Source organism: Cyprinodon tularosa, unplaced genomic scaffold (assembly GCF_016077235.1).
Source record: "Cyprinodon tularosa strain WSP-4 unplaced genomic scaffold, ASM1607723v1 ctg142, whole genome shotgun sequence".
In the NCBI taxonomy this organism is placed as follows: Eukaryota; Metazoa; Chordata; class Actinopteri; order Cyprinodontiformes; family Cyprinodontidae; genus Cyprinodon; species Cyprinodon tularosa.
Window position 1 is genome coordinate 493,480 of NW_024038243.1, and position 19,467 is coordinate 512,946.

A 19,467-nucleotide genomic window follows, 5' to 3' on the forward strand; every position below is an offset into this window, starting at 1 on the left:
TTCAGTTCAATTCAGTTTATTTCTATAGCACCAATTCACAACACATGTCATCTCAAGGCAATTTTAGAAATTCTAGGAACCACTAGTTAACCTGCAGATTGAGAGCGAAGTGCTCAGTTAGGAACATAAGGAACAATCAGATATCTGATATCAGATGGAGCTTGGCCATTTAAGCAGCTGCTATAAAGTTATTTATGGTGTTTTAAGACATAATTTCTCATTTTTAGTGTTCGAAATGCTTATTTCTAGATTTAAAATTTTTTTGCTGCATGAGCAAATAATTTCACTTGTTTTAAGTAGCTCTTTCCTGGTATTCAGCGGTTTTTCTTAAAATTAGACACCCCTTCTTTAGGAGCGTATCTATTTAAAAATGAATGTAATTACTTTTTATTTAGAAATGAATATAGAGTGAAGTTATTCTATGTATCTTGAGTCTCCAGTCTTATTTTTTTGTTTTTGGAGGATTACATCCTGAAAAGTTTGGAAACCCCGGTTTTAGATAAACATCCATTTTACGGTTTCTTATTGGTCCCAAACCTGGACAAAACTGATGTTCAAATAAGTGAACATATCTTAAAATAAGCCCCGCCCCCTCTCCTAATTTGAGCAGAAAATTGGGTTGATCTGCCAATGGAATCAGTATTTTCCGCTTTCAACAAAGATATTTAGCTATTATTTTAAACATAAATGATCTTATTCCATTTGCAAATCAACTTACCTGCTCAACATGAGGAAAATACACTTATTTTCAGAAAGAACAGGGTTTGCTTATATCCGATTTTTACACGAGCTGGTGAAAACAGCCTCCTCTAATGAGCACAATGCATCTTTTTTAACAAGCTTTGCACTGGTGACCACTTGTCATTATTGTTAAATTTAAGTTGTTGATCCAGTAAACTCTTATTTTAGCTGTACACTACAAAAAATGGGAATCAAAATAAGTAATTTTTTCTTAAAATAAGTGCATTTTGGCTTGAACGGAGGAGGTAAGTGAGACACTGCCAATGGAACAAGAAAATTAACATTTAAAATAAGAAAAAGCTACTGCATTGTTTTATTTGAGGTGCATATTATCTAATAATCTTATTTTAAGAGTAAAAATACTCATTTGCACCCATTGGCAAATCATCCCATTTAACTACTAGAATTAAGGGTAAACACTAGGGATACCGTGTCCCTCGGGGGGCCCTGTGGGGGGTTCTCCGGGAGTATGAGGTGCCGGGCCCTTTGATACGGGCTGTCAGGTCCCTGTATGACCGGTGTCAGAGTCTGGTCCGCATTGCCGGCAGTAAGTCAGGCTCGTTTCCAGTGAGAGTTGGACTCCGCCAGGGCTGCCCTTTGTCACCGATTCTGTTCATTACCTTCATGGACAGAATTTCTAGGCGCAGCCAAGGTGTTGAGGGGATCCGTTTTGGTGGCCTTAGGATTGCGTCTCTGCTTTTTGCAGATCATGTGGTCCTATTGGCTTCATCAGGTCGTGATCTGCAGCTCTCGCTGGATCGGTTCGCAGCCGAGCGTGAAGCGGCCGGGATGGGGATCAGTGCCTCCAAATCCGAGGCCATGGTCTTGAGCCGGAAAAGGGTAGAGTGCCTTCTCCGGGTCAGGGGGGGTGTCCTGCCCCAAGTGGAGGAGTTTAAGTATCTTGGGATCTTGTTCACGAATGAGGGAAGAAGGGAGCGGGAGATCGACAGGCGGATTGGTGCAGCGTCTGCCGTGAAGCGGCCGCTGTACCGGTCCGTCGTGGTGAAGAGAGAGCTGAGTCAAAAAGCGAAGCTCTCGATTTACCGGTCGGTCTACGTTCCTACCCTCGTCTATGGTCATGAACTCTGGGTCACGACCGAAAGAACGAGATCGCGGATACAAGCGGCCGAAATGGGTTTCCTCCGTAGGGTGGCTGGGCTCTCCCTTAGAGATAGGGTGAGAAGCTCAGTCATCCGGGAGGGACTCGGAGTAGAGCCGCTGCTCCTCCACGTCGAGAGGAGCCAGTTGAGGTGGCTTGGGCATCTGGTTAGGATGCCTCCTGGACGCCTCCCTGGTGAGGTGTTCCGGGCACGTCCCACCGGGGGGAGGCCCCGGGGAAGACCCAGGACACGCTGGAGAGACTATGTTTCTCGGCTGGCCTGGGAACGCCTTGGGTTTCCTCCTGAAGAGCTGGAAGAAGTGGCTGGGGAGAGGGAAGTCTGGGCCTCCCTTCTTAAGCTGCTGCCCCCGCGACCCGACCCCGGATAAGCGGAGGAAGATGGATGGATGGATGGATGGACTAGGGATGCACGATATAATCGGCCTTAAAACTGAATATCGGACATCGGCCACCCCACCGATATTTAACCCGATATTTGATCAGCTTCTGAGTTTCTAAAGTCTAAAAAAAAAAAAAAAAAGAAATACTACTTCTTCCTCAAAAACTTCTTTTTTACAGACTTAAAAACTTCTAAAGATGAGGGAAAAAATATTGATACATTAAAATATCCCAATATCTTCATATGCTGATATATTGCCATTTAAAAACACCATATCAATCTCTTTTACTAATGAAATATTGCTATATGTCATCGTTATGCTACGAAATCCCCCGAAAATTCACAAATTTTTGCCATATTTTTATACGTATGTTGATATATTGATGCGGTATCGATCTATTTTACTAACAAAATCTCACAAGAATTTGCAAAATATCACGAGAGTTTGTAACAGAACGATTAAATTTCACGAGATTTTGAAAGTAAAATATATCGATACCGCGTTTTTAAAAATCTATTGGATATCAGCATATGAAAATATATTTGAGTATATTATTTTTCAAAGTGTCAGAAATGGATAACAACGCTGCTATTTTCAATGACTACTTATTTTTGTCCAGCTTTAACATCGGTATCGGTATCGGTTATCGGCTACATGAGTTTTAAAATATCAGCATATCGGATATCGCCCAAAATCCCAATATCGTGCATCCCTAGTAAACACTCATGGTTTAAGACAAAATTACTTATTTCTAGACTTTTTTTTGCAGTGTATTATCTATATTCCCAGCCTGCCGCACTGCAATAAACAAACAAACAAACAAAAAACTTTGACTTGAAATACACAAATTTGCACTTGATTTTCATAGGCCAGCAAAATAATCTACCAATGGTTCAAGATTTTTGAAGTTAAAATAGAATAAAACATCCATCATCTTATTTCAAGTGCAGCGAAAATAAATATAATTTTAGGGGCTAAAGGACTTACTCCACTCTAATATTTTTACTTACCAGCTTAAATGAAGGGCAGCTGCCCTTAATTTGGATTTATTTTCAGATACATTTTCACAAGGTGGATTCTTTGTAGATGCATTTACCCGTTGGCCTCTGGGTCCTGGAGGTCTAAAGTTCCCGAGGGGATAGAAGACTACAGCCAATCACCTGTTCGCTGGTGTCAGAGGTCAAGGGCCCTCCAATGAGGGTTTTTTTTTTTCTCCCAGAATCCTCTCTGTGTTTGGCTGCTGTCATTTCACACGCAAGTCGAAAACTTACCCAGCCCTGGATGAAAAAACAAACCAGAGCATGATACTGTCGCTGCTGTGCTCCATTGTAGGAATGTTAGCCAGGTGAAGATCTGTTCTTGTTTTGGTTTAACCAGTCTATATATTATCACTTAAATTTGAAATGAAAATAAATTGTTAAGCTACTATTCCTACCTTTTCCACCCTACAGGCCTGATTAGTGGCGTGCATCAGCAGCGGTTGATTTTCCGGATGCCTGTCTCCACAGGGGAACTCTGCCTAACCGACCGCTGACGAATCCATTTTGGAATAAAGTTGTAACGTAAAGTGGAGCACTGAGAACATGGTGTGACTGAAAACTCAAACCAGCCTCAAACCGTTTATGTCTGACTGTAGCCAGGAACAGAGATCCACAATAAAATCAGCATCGTGTTTTGCTCAACAAGACTCAAGTCTTTGAGATTAAGTCCATAAACTCATTAGGAAAATATTCTTTCCCAGTAGTGTTCTCTGCCATGCTTCTTTAACACAGGCTGTGGTTTCCTTGTAGTGGTTTAAAACCCAACCGCTCAAAGCATCTGCTGCGGTTTTCTGGATCTCCACATAAACGATCGGAAGAAAGTTAATTTAGGTTTTTTTTTTTTGTTTTTTTTTTTTTTTTACATGGAGCCTGATTAGGAACACCCTGATGCATCAGACTTTAAGCCCATCTTGTTTTATTTCAGCCTAATCCTCACACAGGGCCACGGATATTTTAATTTCTTATTCTTCAATCATAAAAAAAAAAAATATTTTAGGTTTCCTTGTGATGATTTTGAGTTCCACTTAAATTTCTTTGATGTTTTGAAACTCAAGTATGACAAAAGTAATGAGAAATCAGTAAAGAGGCAAACATGTTTTCACACCACTGTATATTTGATCTCCAGCCGCTATTTGATGTTTGGCCCTCATGGGATAACAGAGACCTGGCAGAGGCAAACAACCATGCATACACTCCCTCTATCACTTCTAAGGGCAATGGTGGGAGACAAAATCATCCTAAATGCTGCGTTTCTGGACCGTGGAAGGAAGCCAGACTTCAAAAATGGGCAAAAACCTTCCTAAACATCATTGCTGAATGTTTTGGTGTCTGATTAAACCAGATTCAAATATTTAAGCCAATTATAAAAAAAATTATTTGGTATGAAACAATCAGCCCATCAAAAGACTTCCACAACAAAACACAGGATTGAAGTATGATGTTCTAGCTTTACCTTTCTTCACATGGAAGTGGAACTTAAGTGTTTAATTTGTCAATTTGGATAAAATTATTTAAAGTTTTAAAAACCAGACAATTTGAGATTACCTTTACAAAAATCCAAAGTGGTTTAATTTTTTCTTTTCCTTGGCAACACTGATGCCAGGCCCACATCCCAAATCGGTAGAAGTGGGACTCCATGAGAGGAAAATTAAGGTCCAAAAAAAAAAAAAAAAAGAAAAAGCAAAAAAAATTTGATTAAACTTTTTGACGTCACCTGAATAGGTTTGAGAGAAGAAATGTGATCTTTTCACCAATCAGAATATTTTAATATATCAGGATGTGGCGCTTAGGCAGACCCTTACCAAAGAAGACTAATCCTATCCTATGAAAAGGACTTAAATATAGTTTGCAAAACAACAAAGCTGTTATGATGCATTTTTATGTTGTACATTTAACCCCAGAAAATTTATTTGAATGTTTACAACAAATGTCACTATGTTGGAAGATATTTGAAGTATCTAATAGTCTTAGGAATCAATCAAGGGCGTTAAATTGGAAGATATGGCTTTTGACCACCAGATGGTGCTGTTTCACCAAAATTGCAACAAGATGGAATCTGATCATTTAGGCTTTTTCCATATGCAGATATTTAGTGGATCCTTAACATGTTAATTTCTATTAACATGTTATTTGTGAGTGGACGCTCTTTTTTGCAATTTTTTCGGTTGTGGAGTTTTAAAACACGCTTAGGTTTCAGCTCAGTCTTTCACCACACGACTCAAATGAGACAATGGTGCCTTTTATTTTCTTTAAAAAAAAAAAAAAAAAGAACAAAAAAAACACGTTGAAACAATTCAAATATAACTTCCTGGGAAGCAAAATGCTCTTCCAAGTTAACAATGGCCGGAAATATTATAATTATAATAAAAAAAACAATGAATTTGTCAAGTAATACTAAAATAGAGCATCAAAATAAAAATAAAAAATGTTACAGATATGGAATAAACAACATGGCTAAAAAGACGACACTATCTGCTACCAGAGAGAGAAAAGACAAAAGGTCCATTGCAATAAAAGAAAGACTGTCATCAAGTGCTGGGGTAAATATATATATCTGCTTCATTTGTCATGTTTCCGAGCAATAAAATATAGGCCTCTGAGCTGTTACTCCTGCCCGTGTCCTGATGTAGCCTGCAAAAATATCCAGAAAAATCCAACAGATCCTGACAGTTTTTTTTTTGTTTTGTTTTTTAAAGTACACATACCGAGCGATTACGTTACATCCGAGCTGACTCAAGGTCACCATTTGTTACAAATAGTTATCAAAAGAAGCCTTAAGTTTTCATTTTTCTGCAAGACGCTCCAACAAGAAAATTGGCTTTCTTGTGTCCAAAGCTTATTTTCATATATACCACTATAAAAAAAAAACAAAAGTCACTAAAATATACACCGAGAGGATGAAACGAGATACAAAAACAAAAGCATTCAAAATCAAATTCAGTCTAAAGCAAAGAGAAAAATGATCCTTTTTTTCTCCTCCCCGCATCAGCTTGGTCAGCGGCACATTAAAAGCTCGAGGACGTTTTTGTGAGACGAGATGAGATCCCTCCATCTTCCTTAGTGCAGTCTTTAAAAACAAAAAAAAAACACAAAGAGGTGTTTGGTCGGCCGGGTGGAAACCCGAAATGTCTTAAAAACATTTCCAGTGAGAGATGGAAGAGAGGGAGGGGTGGTGAAGTGAGGGTGGGCCTAATGGGCTATACAAAAGGAACAGGTGACAAATAAGTTAGAATAAGTTAGTGCTGGTGGAGGAGTCGGTGCTGCGGTTTTCAGTGCAGTGCCCTCAGAAATGAGAAGAAGACGGGTGGACTTCTGGGGTTCTGCTGTGAGGGTCACGTGAAGGTGCTTCTGCAAATCATGATTGTCTTGTTCAGTTCAGTGTCTCCAAAGCAGAGGCGCCTTCAGGAGAAGGTGGGAAGAGTCTAATCTGTTCCGGTTTGGCCGTGTTGAAAGGGTAGAGTGTTGGGTGGAGGTGGAGAAGGGGGTCCCTCTGAGAACTGGAGGCTTCAGGTTGGAGATTTTAGGGTCTTTGTGGAATCTAACAGGACTCCATCTCAAGCAGAGGGCCCGTCGCTGCTGCCTTAGCTTTGCACGTGGAGAAGTTATTCCTCTTTCCTCCTGAGGAACCAGAAAACAGGAGAGGACTTTAATCATCTGCACCAAAACATTGCTCACATTCCAGACGGACACACCAGGAAGAGTCGGATCACTGCGAGGTGTCTCACCCCGCAGGCATGCAGATCATCATTCCCATCTACTCTATCCATCATTAGTGTTTTTGTTCTTGGCCAGTCAGCGGACTGAATGCAGTGTCAAGCCACGCTCTGAACTACAGAGGGGGTCAGAGGTCAGCAACAGGATGTTGGTCGGCAAAGGCTTTGAAGCAGGCCGACACGAGGGGGCTGCCGTGACCCAGCTGGCAGCGCTTCTCTCCTGCCTTCAGCCTCGCCCAAACGTGCAGCTTCTGGCTGACGTTAGAACGTCGGCTGCATTCGGCCAATAGGGAAACACAGAAGGCAAAAACAAAGCTGGCTTTTTTCTTTGAATGCCCACATTATGCTTCCAGGGCAGCAGAAGGTAACAACAGCACCACTACAACTCTGATAGTTTTTATCCTGAGTCGATTTATATATATTAGACAAACTTTCATGTGAGAGAGCTACTTTACTTTGATTCCCCTTTTGGTTTTCTGAACTTCTTTGTTGCAGGGAAACTAGTCAAACTGGAAAAACAATCTAGAAATAAGTAAAAATGTCCTAAATGAAGTGTATTTACCCTTAATTTGAGTAGGTAAATGAGATAGTTTGCCAATTGGATGAGTAATTTCACTCATAAATTAAGATAATTAGATAATATGCACTTGAAATAAGATGATGCAATCATGTTTTCTTATTTTAAGTGTAAATTGCCTTGTAGCATTGACAAAGTATCTATTTTACCTCCTGAATCCAAGAACAAATGCACTTATTATAAGAAAAAATAACTACATCTGAGTTTATAAACACTGCTTTAAAGACCTTTCTGTGTTTTTAAACTGTCTTTACAGTCCTGACCTGCATTGCTACCTCAGGTTGGGACTTTAAAGCAGTAATGGGAACAGGAGATGCAACAAGTACTTTAGCAAGATTTACAAACAGAGATTGGGGAAATTTAAAGGCTTGGAGGGGTTTATAAAATGCAGCTGCAGACAGTGTTTATAGATTCAGTTCGAAACACCATTTTGATAAGAAACAATGAGCTTCATTGACTTGGACACGTGGTTCTCTCATAAAAAGCGACTAGGGTCATCAACTCATTAGGCAGTCAGCAAGAGATTTATTAGAACATTATGAATAAAAATTGCTTCATGTGGGAAAAATCAGATTGATTTAAGCTCTGCAGAAAATCAGGGACACTTCATTTAACCGTTTTTCCTGAGAACTGACTGAACCCAATTAGCACCTTCATCCAGTTTATTTCACCAATATGCAAACATTCATGCAGAAACATCAGAGTCAAAGGGCGAATCAGAGTCAAAGGGCGCATATAGCGCCATGAGAGGAAGCCTCTGTGCCACTCTGATTGGCCGTGACGAGGGTTAGCATTAAGGTAGCCCCACTTTCCAATGCAAATGAAAATGAAGCAAAGATCTGGTACAAAGCAAGCTCTAAAAAGCGTTTTAGTTGAATAAATAAATCAGTTTGCGTAGTGGATATACAACTTAATATCATCGGCATAGAAATGAACATTTTGACAGAAAAAAACTTTTCTAAAATGAGAATAAATTAGAAATAGTTCATGGGGAAAAAATTATTGAGGTCCTGATTTGGATCATTAAATTGATCTCATATCTCTCCTTTTTTAAAGGCATAAAAAACAGATTTTAAGCTTTTAACTTGAAGTTTGAACTGAAGAAAAGTTGAAATGCTCCTCTGTTAGCATGGTGGCATGGTGGTCTTTTCATGTTGATTTTGCTTTAAGCACAATAACTCAGTGAGCTTTCTTAGTCGGCTTTGTTTCCTCCTTATTTCTCATGCGGTCAAATGTTTTATGTTTCGTCACACCACATGCCAGATTCCATGCTTCCGGAAAACTACCCACAGGATCACACTAAAGGATGACAGCGATGGCCAGGCTGGTTAAAAACGTTCTAAATCGGATTCAGACTCAAAGCTTTATCCAAATCGACTTTAAGAGATGCTAATGAAACTGGCCCCCGCTCCCACGCTGGGAAATTGTTTGTCAAACTCGTCTTTTCCCCCCTGTGATCTCGGCTAACGTATCAGAGTTTGTTTGTGCTATTGACAGGCTATAAGGGAGAGTTATTTTAGACCGGAGAAGCATCAAATGGAATGGGTGATCAAAGTGGAGAGGCAGAGACAGAGGTGGGTAGATGCCTCCTGTGACTGAACAGCCAGGATGAGGGGAAAAGAAGCAACCATATTAGTTTGTTTCTCCCTTTTGGGAAAGGAGAGGGTTTTTTTGCGAGAGAAGTCGGTGGAGTCCTGCGGTTCGCTGCTTCTTTACGCCCAGAAAGTCCTAAAACCCCACAAGCAGACACAAAGCGGCAGACTGCTTTACCACATGTGGATAAAAGGGAACAGGACAGAGGCCACCTTTCCCGAGGAGAGCTGACCCCGGAGCTGCACGCGGAAAAAGAGGGAGATCTCCTGTCGCTTTTATTTACCTCCGCCGCCCTGCCTCTTTTCATCCCAGGATCTCAAAGCAGGCCTGCACGCCCGGCCCCCTGCACCCAGTTTCCTGGGGAGCGTTTTTTTCCTTCCTCCATGGCAGACATGAAAATCACCGACCTTCCTGCCTGGGGAAGAGTCCTGAGGGCTCTGGGCGACTTTGTTTAAGTGCGTTTAAAAAGAAACGGCGATAGAAAAAAGTGCCGGTGGTCACAGCGGGGGTGGTGGGTGGCTGTACGGGTGCGAAAGGCCCCAGCTTCACAAGTCTGGCCGACAAACGCTCAGATTCAGGAGCAGCTTGACCCTTCCTCACCTCCCTCCTCTGCCTCCTTCTACATTAGAGCTCAAGAATGCTCGCTGGATTCTTTTTTGCAGGAAATGAAACGCTGCTCTGTTTAAAGGGTGAGGGAAGGTTTACACCCCCTCCTTTTTCTCTCCCCCAATGCCTTTGCCTCTACGCGACGGGCGGATGGAGGGAAGGGGGAGGAAGGAGTCTCCCCCGGCTTTTGAAGTGTGGGAGGTTAAGATAACTGGCACAGCCTCGCGCCTCAATCGCCGCTTTCACCTCGCCGGCCAAATCAAAGCACCCACAGCTGGGGCCCCCTCATACCTCCTCAGTAACCCCCCCCCCAACCCAGAGCGCTGGGGCTTTTCTTTTTGGAGCCATTAAAAAGAAAAACAGAGCCGACAAATTACTCTAAAAATAAGCCGAGTGAGGAGAGGTGTTAGCAGCAGAAGCTGAGGTGCAGAGTTTAGCGTAGGAAGGGAGGAATGGGGAGGACTTTATGTCTGAGAGGGCATTCCTAAACTTCCAACCCTGCTCTCCTTCCTTCACATTTGGGCTTTCAAGCAACCAAGACTTTCATGTAATCTTGAAAGGCCACTTGATCAGTAAGTTCTGCAGGCTTTCTGAAGGCCTTTCAAAGGTTTTCTCTGGACTTTGCTCTTGCTTTTTTTTTTTTTTTTTTTTTTTGCTCCAAGTTTCCTAAAAGTCTGGAAAAGTATGAAACCAAACAAGTTTGAGTTAAAGATGTACAAAAAGAAAAAGTTTGGATTTCCGGATTTGTTTCTTTGCTTCAACATCAACTCGCTTCCCATTTTCCAATCTGACCCATTGGGGGCAGCAGTGAACTAGAGACTTATTAGTCATTATCAGTAGAAGAAGTGAACAACTAGGGACATTAGTTAGGCCTGGTTGGAAGAACGTCTCATGAGGATCCCAAAGAGAGAAAGATAAGCAAGGGATTTGCTAGTATCTGCAGCAAATGCGGGATATTTTGTCTTTTCAATATTCCTTACAGCTCTTTTGGATCATTTATAAACAATTATTGATCCCCCCCCCCCCAAAATCAAACAAAAAACAAAACAGTTATCACACTTATTTGTAGTAGAATTTCCTCAAAATACGATTAATAATCTTATTTCAAATCAAGCGAAAAAGACCTTTTGGCTGGAAGACCTGGCAAAATGGACAGTGTTTGTAGTCCATCAGTTCTCCTCTGAATATTGGACAAATAAACAATAGGGATGGAACGGTTTATGAAAACCGTCCGAACCGTTCGGTTCGACTGTCTCGGTTCGGTTCGCGTGTGTTTTGTTCGGTTCATGCGCTGCTCCTTTCTCTCATAGGCGAAGCGTGTACACTCTAGAGCAGAAGGTGGCGGTACTGCGACCAAATCCAACCACCAGTAGTAAACAAGAAGAAGAAGAAGCATAGCAGCAGAGCCGGGTGTAGCAGAAAAAAATCAGTTGTTGTGGAGAATTGTGTCGGAATGGCAAGTGGGAAAGAACAGGACTTGGAAGACGCGCCAGCAGCACTTTATAGGTCTGCTTTATGGGAGCGCTTTGCATTTAGAGTGACCTATGATGACGGCGGAAAGAAAGTTGTGGATAAAAGTCAACAGTGTGCAAGCATTGTGCAACAAGTTTTGTTTATGCTAACAGCAACATGACCAACATGTCATGCTAACCCCGAAATCCCACATACTCCATCAGCGCTCTGCTCCGCTCCGCTGCGCTCCAGACCGCCTGCACAAAGCAAAGCCTACAGCCTCCACTGTGGCTCCCGTCCACTCCACTCTGAGTTTCCTGGAGATCGTAGAGAGCAGCGCGAGATGATTAAATTCAAAGCAGCAAAACATACGGAAATGATCCAGGGTTTCCGCGAATCATTAAAAATAATTACAACTAATTATTTTTTGGGGATTTTTTCATTAATTTCATTAAAAAAAAATTGTCATTAATTTTTATGAATTTTTTTATTCTTCAGTGTAACAATAAACATATACCGAACCGAACCGAAAACTGTGACCACGAAACCGTGAACCGAACCAAACCGTGGATTTTGTGAACTGTTCCACCCCTAAGAAATATGGGATTATATATGTTTTTTTTCTAGATTATATATTCTAGTTTTATCAAAATCCCAAGTAAAAAGGCAAAAACAAACCCAAACAGGTTGAGCACATTGGTTGTTGCTTTTGTTTATTGTGTTTATTTATTTATTTATTTTTTTACACAGCTATGAATGGGTAACTGTAAACTTTTCAAAACCTTTGTACATTTTTGAAATGCTGCATTAAATATCGTGTTTAAACCTGGTTTCACAATAACTTCTAGGCGGGGTCAATAAATGTGGAATTTAAATTGGAATAATGTGAAGGAACTCTGCCACCTCTTTCTGCTCAATAAGGCAAAGTCTGTTTTCTAGAACAAAATTTTGAAAGAAGGAAAAAAAAACTACTTAAAAACCTTTTCTGCATCACATCTAAAAGTGATGTCCAAACTTTCTGCTTTATGGTGAGAAACAGGACCAAAATATGTTCTAAGTTTCAGCTGGACGTCCTGCAGAAATGCCTCATTTTAAATCCACTTAGTTTGTTAACTGGGTAAAAAGAAAGCTTTAATTTCCACGATTGAGTGCAGAGGGAAGGGGGGGGGGGGGGTGTTTTTTTTTTTTTTTTTTTCTAAAAAGGGAGAGAAAGATGAGGAAAGATATGAAAACACAGCAGAGTAAGGAAGGGTGAGGTCTGATTGTGCTTAAAAATGGGGGACCGGGGCCGGGTACAGCTACCCAAAACCCCAAACCTCAGGCATGCGTGGGCGAGACTCAGATGGTGGGGGGGTGCGGGCAGTTTTTTTTTTTTTTGGGGGGGGGGGGGGGGGGGGGGGGGGGGGGGGGGGTCAGAGGGAGCTATCGCCCACATCTGAAGGAACGTCGCTGGGGGCCTGAGCAGCTGAAGTCTGGCCCCGTGTCCCCTCACAGATCAGGCTGAGCCTCTGGAGGCTGGAGGAGAGGAAAGGGAGGGGGGGTGAGGGGGTTGCGGCACGTTCAAAGAACCAGCACAATGACTGCTCCCTTTGCTGCGGTTGGCTTCAAAAGGACCTGGCTGCCGCTCATATTCAGCACCGGGACAGAGGAGCAGGGCCGGAAAACCGCAGCAGGGAAAATTCATGGAGTAAAGAGGCAGAAAATGAGTGAAAGAAGAGCCGGAGTTCAAGTTCTGCCTCGTTCAGCAGCAACCCGGAAAACAAACAAACAAAGCGACGGTCTTCCTCAAGGATAAGGATCTCCTGGAGGGACAGCTCTATAGGGTCACAGTCTCCAAGTCTTTTTAAAGGCTGCAGGGCCCTGAGGTGTCTGGAGGGGGGGGTGTGAGGAAATAGAGAAGACATGACAAAAAGCAAGGAGCCCGGACCCTCATAGAGTTACTGCAGCTGGCCAAACCCCAGCACAATGGGCCCGTGACTCAATCAAAACAAATCCTGCGCTGCAGTCTAAACAACCCCAGAGATGCCGCTCCCCCCTCAGAGCGTCAAAAAAGGGCCGGGTTCGGCAGCGCGAGCCATCCGCGAACTTTAATCACACAAGCTCCAGCGGAGTGCTGAGTGGGCCGTTTGGCTTTAACAGAGCCAGCTTTGTTAGAGGAAGAACATTTCCTGTTCCATTTCCTGCCTCCAGAAACATTAGCCGAGGTGTTGCTCCAGACGTCCTCCTACCTCCAACTATCCCTCATTCCTGCCAGCTTTGAAAGAAAACATCCTCTTGCTTTGCATTTACTCACATTTGGGTGTGTGTTCGGATCAAGAGTTCTTTCCCAATTATGTGGGGTCAGTAATAAGGCAGGGTGTGGAGGCAGTGGGCTGTGCCGCGGCGGCCCAGAGGCTCAGCGTCAAATTGAAGCGGTTTGGGAAATGGAGGCAGTGTCTGAATCCGGCCTAATTGTGTGTGGAAGCTGATTGGATCTGCCGCTGTGTGTTTGTTGGGATGAGCTTCTGAGAGGAAGACGTGAGACGCAACAAATTACGGGATCAAATTTGGAAACAGACCAGAGGATGAGTGGCAGTTGGCTGAGATTTTTTTTTCTTCTTTTGGCCTGTTTTCGCCAAACACACACGCACAGTGTTCCTCTTTTCCTCATCAAAGACGCCTGACAGCTGACTTCTGGCTGCTCACATCAGACGGATCAGAGCGAGGGCGCAGAGGGGAGGGGCCGCCGGAGCCAGAACAACACTTTCATTATATCCTCCAGAGCAGGAAAACTGCTTCATTTTAAAAACGACATCCTGGATATGACCCAAAACTAGAGGAGAATGGTGACTTCTGGAGCTCCGTGGCCTCCTCTGCAACAAGTTATGAAAGAAATAAAACAGCTGTGTTGGGTGGGATAAAGAAGCAGCAGCAGAAACAAGGAGGCGAGGCTGAAGGGAGTGCAGATAACCATCAGCGAGGCTGTGAATCAGCGGCTGACTCAGACAAAGAGCCAACAGCGTGGCTCCAAGGAGGCTTGGGGGGGGTGAGGTGACAGAGATACAGTTTTATCAGAGGAGGAGATGCTCTCAGGTAGTGATAAATAAATACAGACCATAAGATAAACAGATATTCTCCTACTATGATTCTGGGGGAGAATTTAAAAGTTTTTTTTATTTTTTTTATCCAAGTATTCCAGCCTGATTGGGAGTTTATTCTTTAACCTGAACATGCTCTGCAGGTTGAGCCGGAAAACACCAGGAAAAAGAAAAACCAACAGTTTCCAGACAGAAAAGAAAAGTGATTCTTGTTTTCCCATTCCATCCATTTTCCATCAGGCTTATCCAACAGCGAGACAAACAACTATTCACACTCTAACCATTCACACTCTCACACCTAAGTAGAAGTTAGAGAAGCCAATTTACCTAACAGTCATGTTTTTGGAAAGTGGGAGGAAGCTGGAGTACCCGGAGAGAACCCACGCATGCTCAGGGAGAACATGCAAACTCCATGTGGAAAGAACCCGGGTTTTTCCTCATCTTAAGATAACATCAGAACCCCAGAATTAAAGTTTGGGTGACATAACTCACTCTCTACTCTAAGGTCTTAATGTAAAAATATTCCTTTTCTTGATGTAAAACAGCCTTGATCAGCAACAATCCAGTGTTTGCTCTCTTTCAGTTCAGTCCCTGATCAATGTCTATGGATTTCTCTTGCATAAAGCCTCTTAACTCTGGCATGGGGATCTTTAGGCATAAAACAGCCTCTTTGGTTAAGGGTCGAACAAGCAAGTAAAAGACAGATACCAAAGTTTGACAGACAGAAAAGCTGTGATCTTAGTTTCACTGTATGGGCTGTGAATACTTTGGTGATTTAGAAGAAAACATCTGTTTTACTCCATCACATAAACAATAATTAATAATTGAATTTATTAATCTCACGTTGGAGAAATTCACCTCTGCATTTCACCCATCCCCTTGGGGTGCAGTGGGCTGCCATTGTGCAGCGCCCAGGGAGCAGCGTGAGGTTAAGGGTGTTTGCTCATAGAGCCAGAGTGGTAGTCTGTGGGAGTGGGGCTTGAACCCAGAACCTCAGGATTCCAAGCCCTATGCCCTTACCACTAGGCCGTCACTTAAAAATGTGTATTTACAAAAAAACATCAATTATTCCAATTTCCCAATGATACTCTAATGTATGAATTCTTGCATTTAGGCAATCTGCTGTGTTAAGTAGTGTTGCACCAATACCAGTATCAGACGGGGCCCCGATCTAGCACTAAAATGGTGGTATCGGTATCAGCGAGTACCAACAAATTAACCTGACTCCGCTAGATGGATTTGCTCCGCATATCCATTTGGAAACCTTAATTTGCAGTAATTTTGGGAAGGGGCGAAAATACTGGTTAGCTGATTTGCCTATGTTGGTGATAGACGGGCCAAATAAACCAATCAGACCAACGAAGCATATGACGTAACAGAGCGACAACGAAAACACAACCACAAGCCAGGCTACTCTTCCCGAAACTAGTCGGGAGAATTGCGAAAACATCTTTTCCTCTGAGAAAAGCCTCCAGAGCAGTGTTTTGCTCTTCTTTCAGTGAAGAAATACTCTGTAATTCCGCTAAAACTTGCTCGATAGCCACGCTAACGCTAGTTTCATCGGCTGAAGCCACCATGTTCTTTAGACTGAAATGTTGCGCTTCTCGTTGCGTCACACCTCAACCCGCCTCAAAGCCAACGCTGATTGGACGTTCGTTTGGTGAACGGCTCTAAATTTTCTTCAACGGAGAGTCTCCAGACTGATTAGCGAGTGAAACCATTTTGAGAGCCAAAAGTTTATTCAACTATTGTCACCTATTCCAGGTAGGAAATAAAAAGTTCTACTAGATTCATTTTGTATTCGTCTTTTTCCTGCTTCACAAAGGTAGGCAGCAGCTTGACAAAGCCATGATGGCAATTATTTTACATCTAAGTAGTATGCAGTTCTTCATATATACACACATCAATTTCAAACAGATGGTATCGGACAATACTGCACAGCCAGGTATCGGTATCAGGGCCAACAAATTACATCGGTCCATCACTAGTGGTAATTAGCCTTCAGTCTGCAGTAGCTTGTTTTTCAGCAGAAGTAAGTATGTTTCCTTCAGCCAGCTGATTAGCAGTGCAAAGCCAGCACTGGGTTAGGGGGGTTACTTGAGGCGAACTAACATCTTAATCTTCCGGAGTTCTCATTAGAAGGAGATATAGAAGCACATTTTAAACCTTAACCATTCTGGTAATCGCTCCATTTGCAGTCAGGTCATAGTGGAATCATCTATTCCCCTTAATTGGGTCCTTTTCATTACTTCATCCCTGAATGTGCCTATTCTGAGAGCAGTGGGGCTCTACTATTAATACAGGGATTCAAACTCCCAACCAACTGCACATGCATGTAATAAACACACACAAAAATAAAATTATGATTGACTACCTGTGAACCACATGCTGCCCTGTGAATCTTTCTACATGGCTCATATTAGGATAATAAGGTTACAAACAGTTTGAACATTTTAACCTAACATGATTAAAGCTGTTCAGAGATTTTACCAGATTGGAAATCAGAGTTTTCCGTTTTTCTTTAAGGTCTGAGTCACTAAATCCCATTTAGACCAATTCTGATTTAGTTATCTTTTTTTGGTTTTATGGACGATAAAATACAAGAGAGAAAAAAAAGGTACTGGATATTATATGGAGATTATCCTTATTCATGCATCTATAACTTCTGTGCGAGTTTTATGACAGTTATTGGTTCATCAACTACATGCTGATGGGTTTATTTAAAAGTCATTCTCTCAATGGTCATTGATATAACAGGCTAAATAAAGAATCAAATCTAATCTCCAAACTGTTGTTTTCCAGACTTCTTCAGAAAGTTCTTGAGATTTAAGAGGTCACTTTTCTCCCCCTCATATTTTAACATTTTAAACCCGCCAAAATCCAAAAAAAGCCAGAAATATATTTGATCGTCTCCTCCTAATGAGACAAAAACATAGTAGTTGGTAGTTTTAAACACTTACACATTTCCCTAAATGCAGCTTAATTAAAGAATCAATTAAAGTAACAACTTATTAAGAGCATTTCTCCTCCACTGTTCAGAGAGACGGACAGATGGGACGGATGAAAAGAAGCAGACAAACGAGTTCATTTAAAGATGTTTTTGGCATCTACAGCAGGCTAACCTCAATCCAGCTCTCTGGGATCTGCATAAATTGAGGGCTTGGGGAGTTGTGGCAGTATCCTCGGTATTATGCATATTAGTTTAAGGCTGTCACTGAGAATCAGCCGGGGTGTCCATCCCGCTGCGGCTAGGCGCTGCTAATTATTGGATCAGAGATAAAGTGCCTTTTTTTTTTCGCGCTTGCGCTGAATGCTCTTTGAAAACCGTCTGCTTGTATAAAAAAAGAAAAAAAAAGACAAAAGAAGAGAAAAAAAAAAAAAAGAGCGGCCTAATTTTAGGTCAGGAATCGATGGAGTGGAAAACCTTTGTGTTGTTGGGCTGATTTGTCACATCTGCCCGGCTTTTTCTGGAAGCGGAATAACGGGATACTGACCCACCGATGGGGAGGCAGAGCAGAGAGACGGTGAGGAGGAAAAGAGCTGCCTTTAGCTGAGGACACCAGCAGGCAACAATTCATACGGACGTATACTTCAACGTATCCTCGGCATGATAAATAAAAGTAGTGCATGTTTCATTTTAAACTATAAGATGCCTTGAGATCTAATAGAGGTGCAGCGAGTCATTAAGGTCCACAAAATAAAGCCTCAATGAATTGCATTGGTAACATAATCTTAATTTATAACAAAACCACATTTTCAGATCGTGGAGGCAAATTTTGGTGACATTATATTTAACAAGAGAAACACTGACTTTTTCACTCCAGCCCTTTAGGTGGCTGTAATTAGTTTGGAGTTGATTTGCTGCCACGGAGAAAGGAAGACAGATTTACAGCGAGCATGCAGAGCCATAAAGTATAGTGAGCACTTTTTTCATACAAAGGTTATACTTAAAGTCAGTTTTTAAACGTCATGAAAAAACGTCTGCCTAAGGGGTACGCAACGTCGGTCCTAGAAGACCACTGTCCTGCAGCTTTTCCATGCAGCCCTTCTTCAGCACGCCTGAAACAAACAAACTTTTAATCTCCAGGCCTGTGCTAAACTTACCGACATGTCAAGGAAGTCATTTGGCCCTTTGTTTCAGGTTTGCTGGAGCAGGGATGCATGTAAAAGCTGCAGGACAGTGGCCCTGTAGGGCCGACGCTACCTACCCCTGATCTACACGCTATTGGTTAGTCCAAAGGAAAATTAAAGAGCACAATTGGTTCAAAATAATCACAATTCTTATATCTAGCTAAATTATTCTATTTGGCATCCATCAGCGGTGCCAAACATTACACAAATAAACCATCTTTACAGAGAAAAAGATGCATTGATGGCAGTGCCCAACGCCATCTATATCTGACTTCATTTGGATGCTTATAGTGTTCTATTACGGAAATCCATGATGTATCCCTCGCCTTACAAACCAGTCAAATGGATGAAGCAGCATGCAGTCAAGCTCTACAGAGCCCTGCTACTGAGCTCACATTGGAGTCAGATGAGCTAAAGCAGAACCGGTGCTGCAAGCTGCACATTGTTCCCTCAGGGATGTGTCAAACGCAGAGGGCAAAGTTCACTGCAATGCACAGTTGCAATGACCAAAAACAAAGGTGATTTTTATTATAATTACCATCCGTTTTTACACAACAGAGCAGAATACACAGGCATGCAGGAGCACAACACTCTGGGGTTAATAAACAGAGCTACATGACTATGGAGAGGTTATGGTGGACCTGTTTAGGATTAGTCTGTGAACACAGAGCTCTTAAGTTAGTCTTTAACAGATTTATAAAAGAAAGCATATATTAACCAGACAGGGAGGGCATAGAGGTGGTCTCTTACCATATTCTCAGATGTACGCCGTTTTCATTCTCTGGCCTGTACCTGCAGAAAATTGCATCTTTTTTAACAGTTTGTTTTTGTATCGGGACGCTATACGTCCATTTGAACCATGAAAATACTGACATTTAACTCTAAGGTGTAATTCTCAGTGGATTACAGCTGCAGAGCTAAGAGGGGGCTTCAGAAAGCACAGATAAAAACAGGGTCAGCAGAGAGACATACTGTGGTGCAGCAGGCAGAAGAATAGTGCAAAGCTCAGAATCTAAGTACTCCCAGAAAAAGGACAG

The 19,467-nt window shown here is 42.2% G+C and overlaps 1 protein-coding gene across 4 annotated transcripts in view; it reads right to left on the bottom strand.

Moving 5' to 3' along the window:
- Positions 1-5,923: 5,923 nt before the first annotated feature.
- Positions 5,924-19,467, bottom strand: part of lef1 (lymphoid enhancer-binding factor 1) — a 74,522-nt gene continuing 60,978 nt past the window's right edge. For 2 of the 4 annotated variants that reach the window (XM_038278569.1, XM_038278568.1), the window contains exons 10-11: positions 19,181-19,222; positions 5,924-6,899 (exon numbers count right to left, since the gene is read on the bottom strand). In XM_038278569.1, coding sequence (XP_038134497.1) covers positions 19,188-19,222 — 35 coding nt within the window. In that variant the 3' untranslated portion in view covers positions 5,924-6,899; positions 19,181-19,187. The remainder of the gene's footprint in view (positions 6,900-19,180; positions 19,223-19,467) is intronic. The other 2 variants (XM_038278567.1, XM_038278566.1) reach the window with 1 other exon arrangement.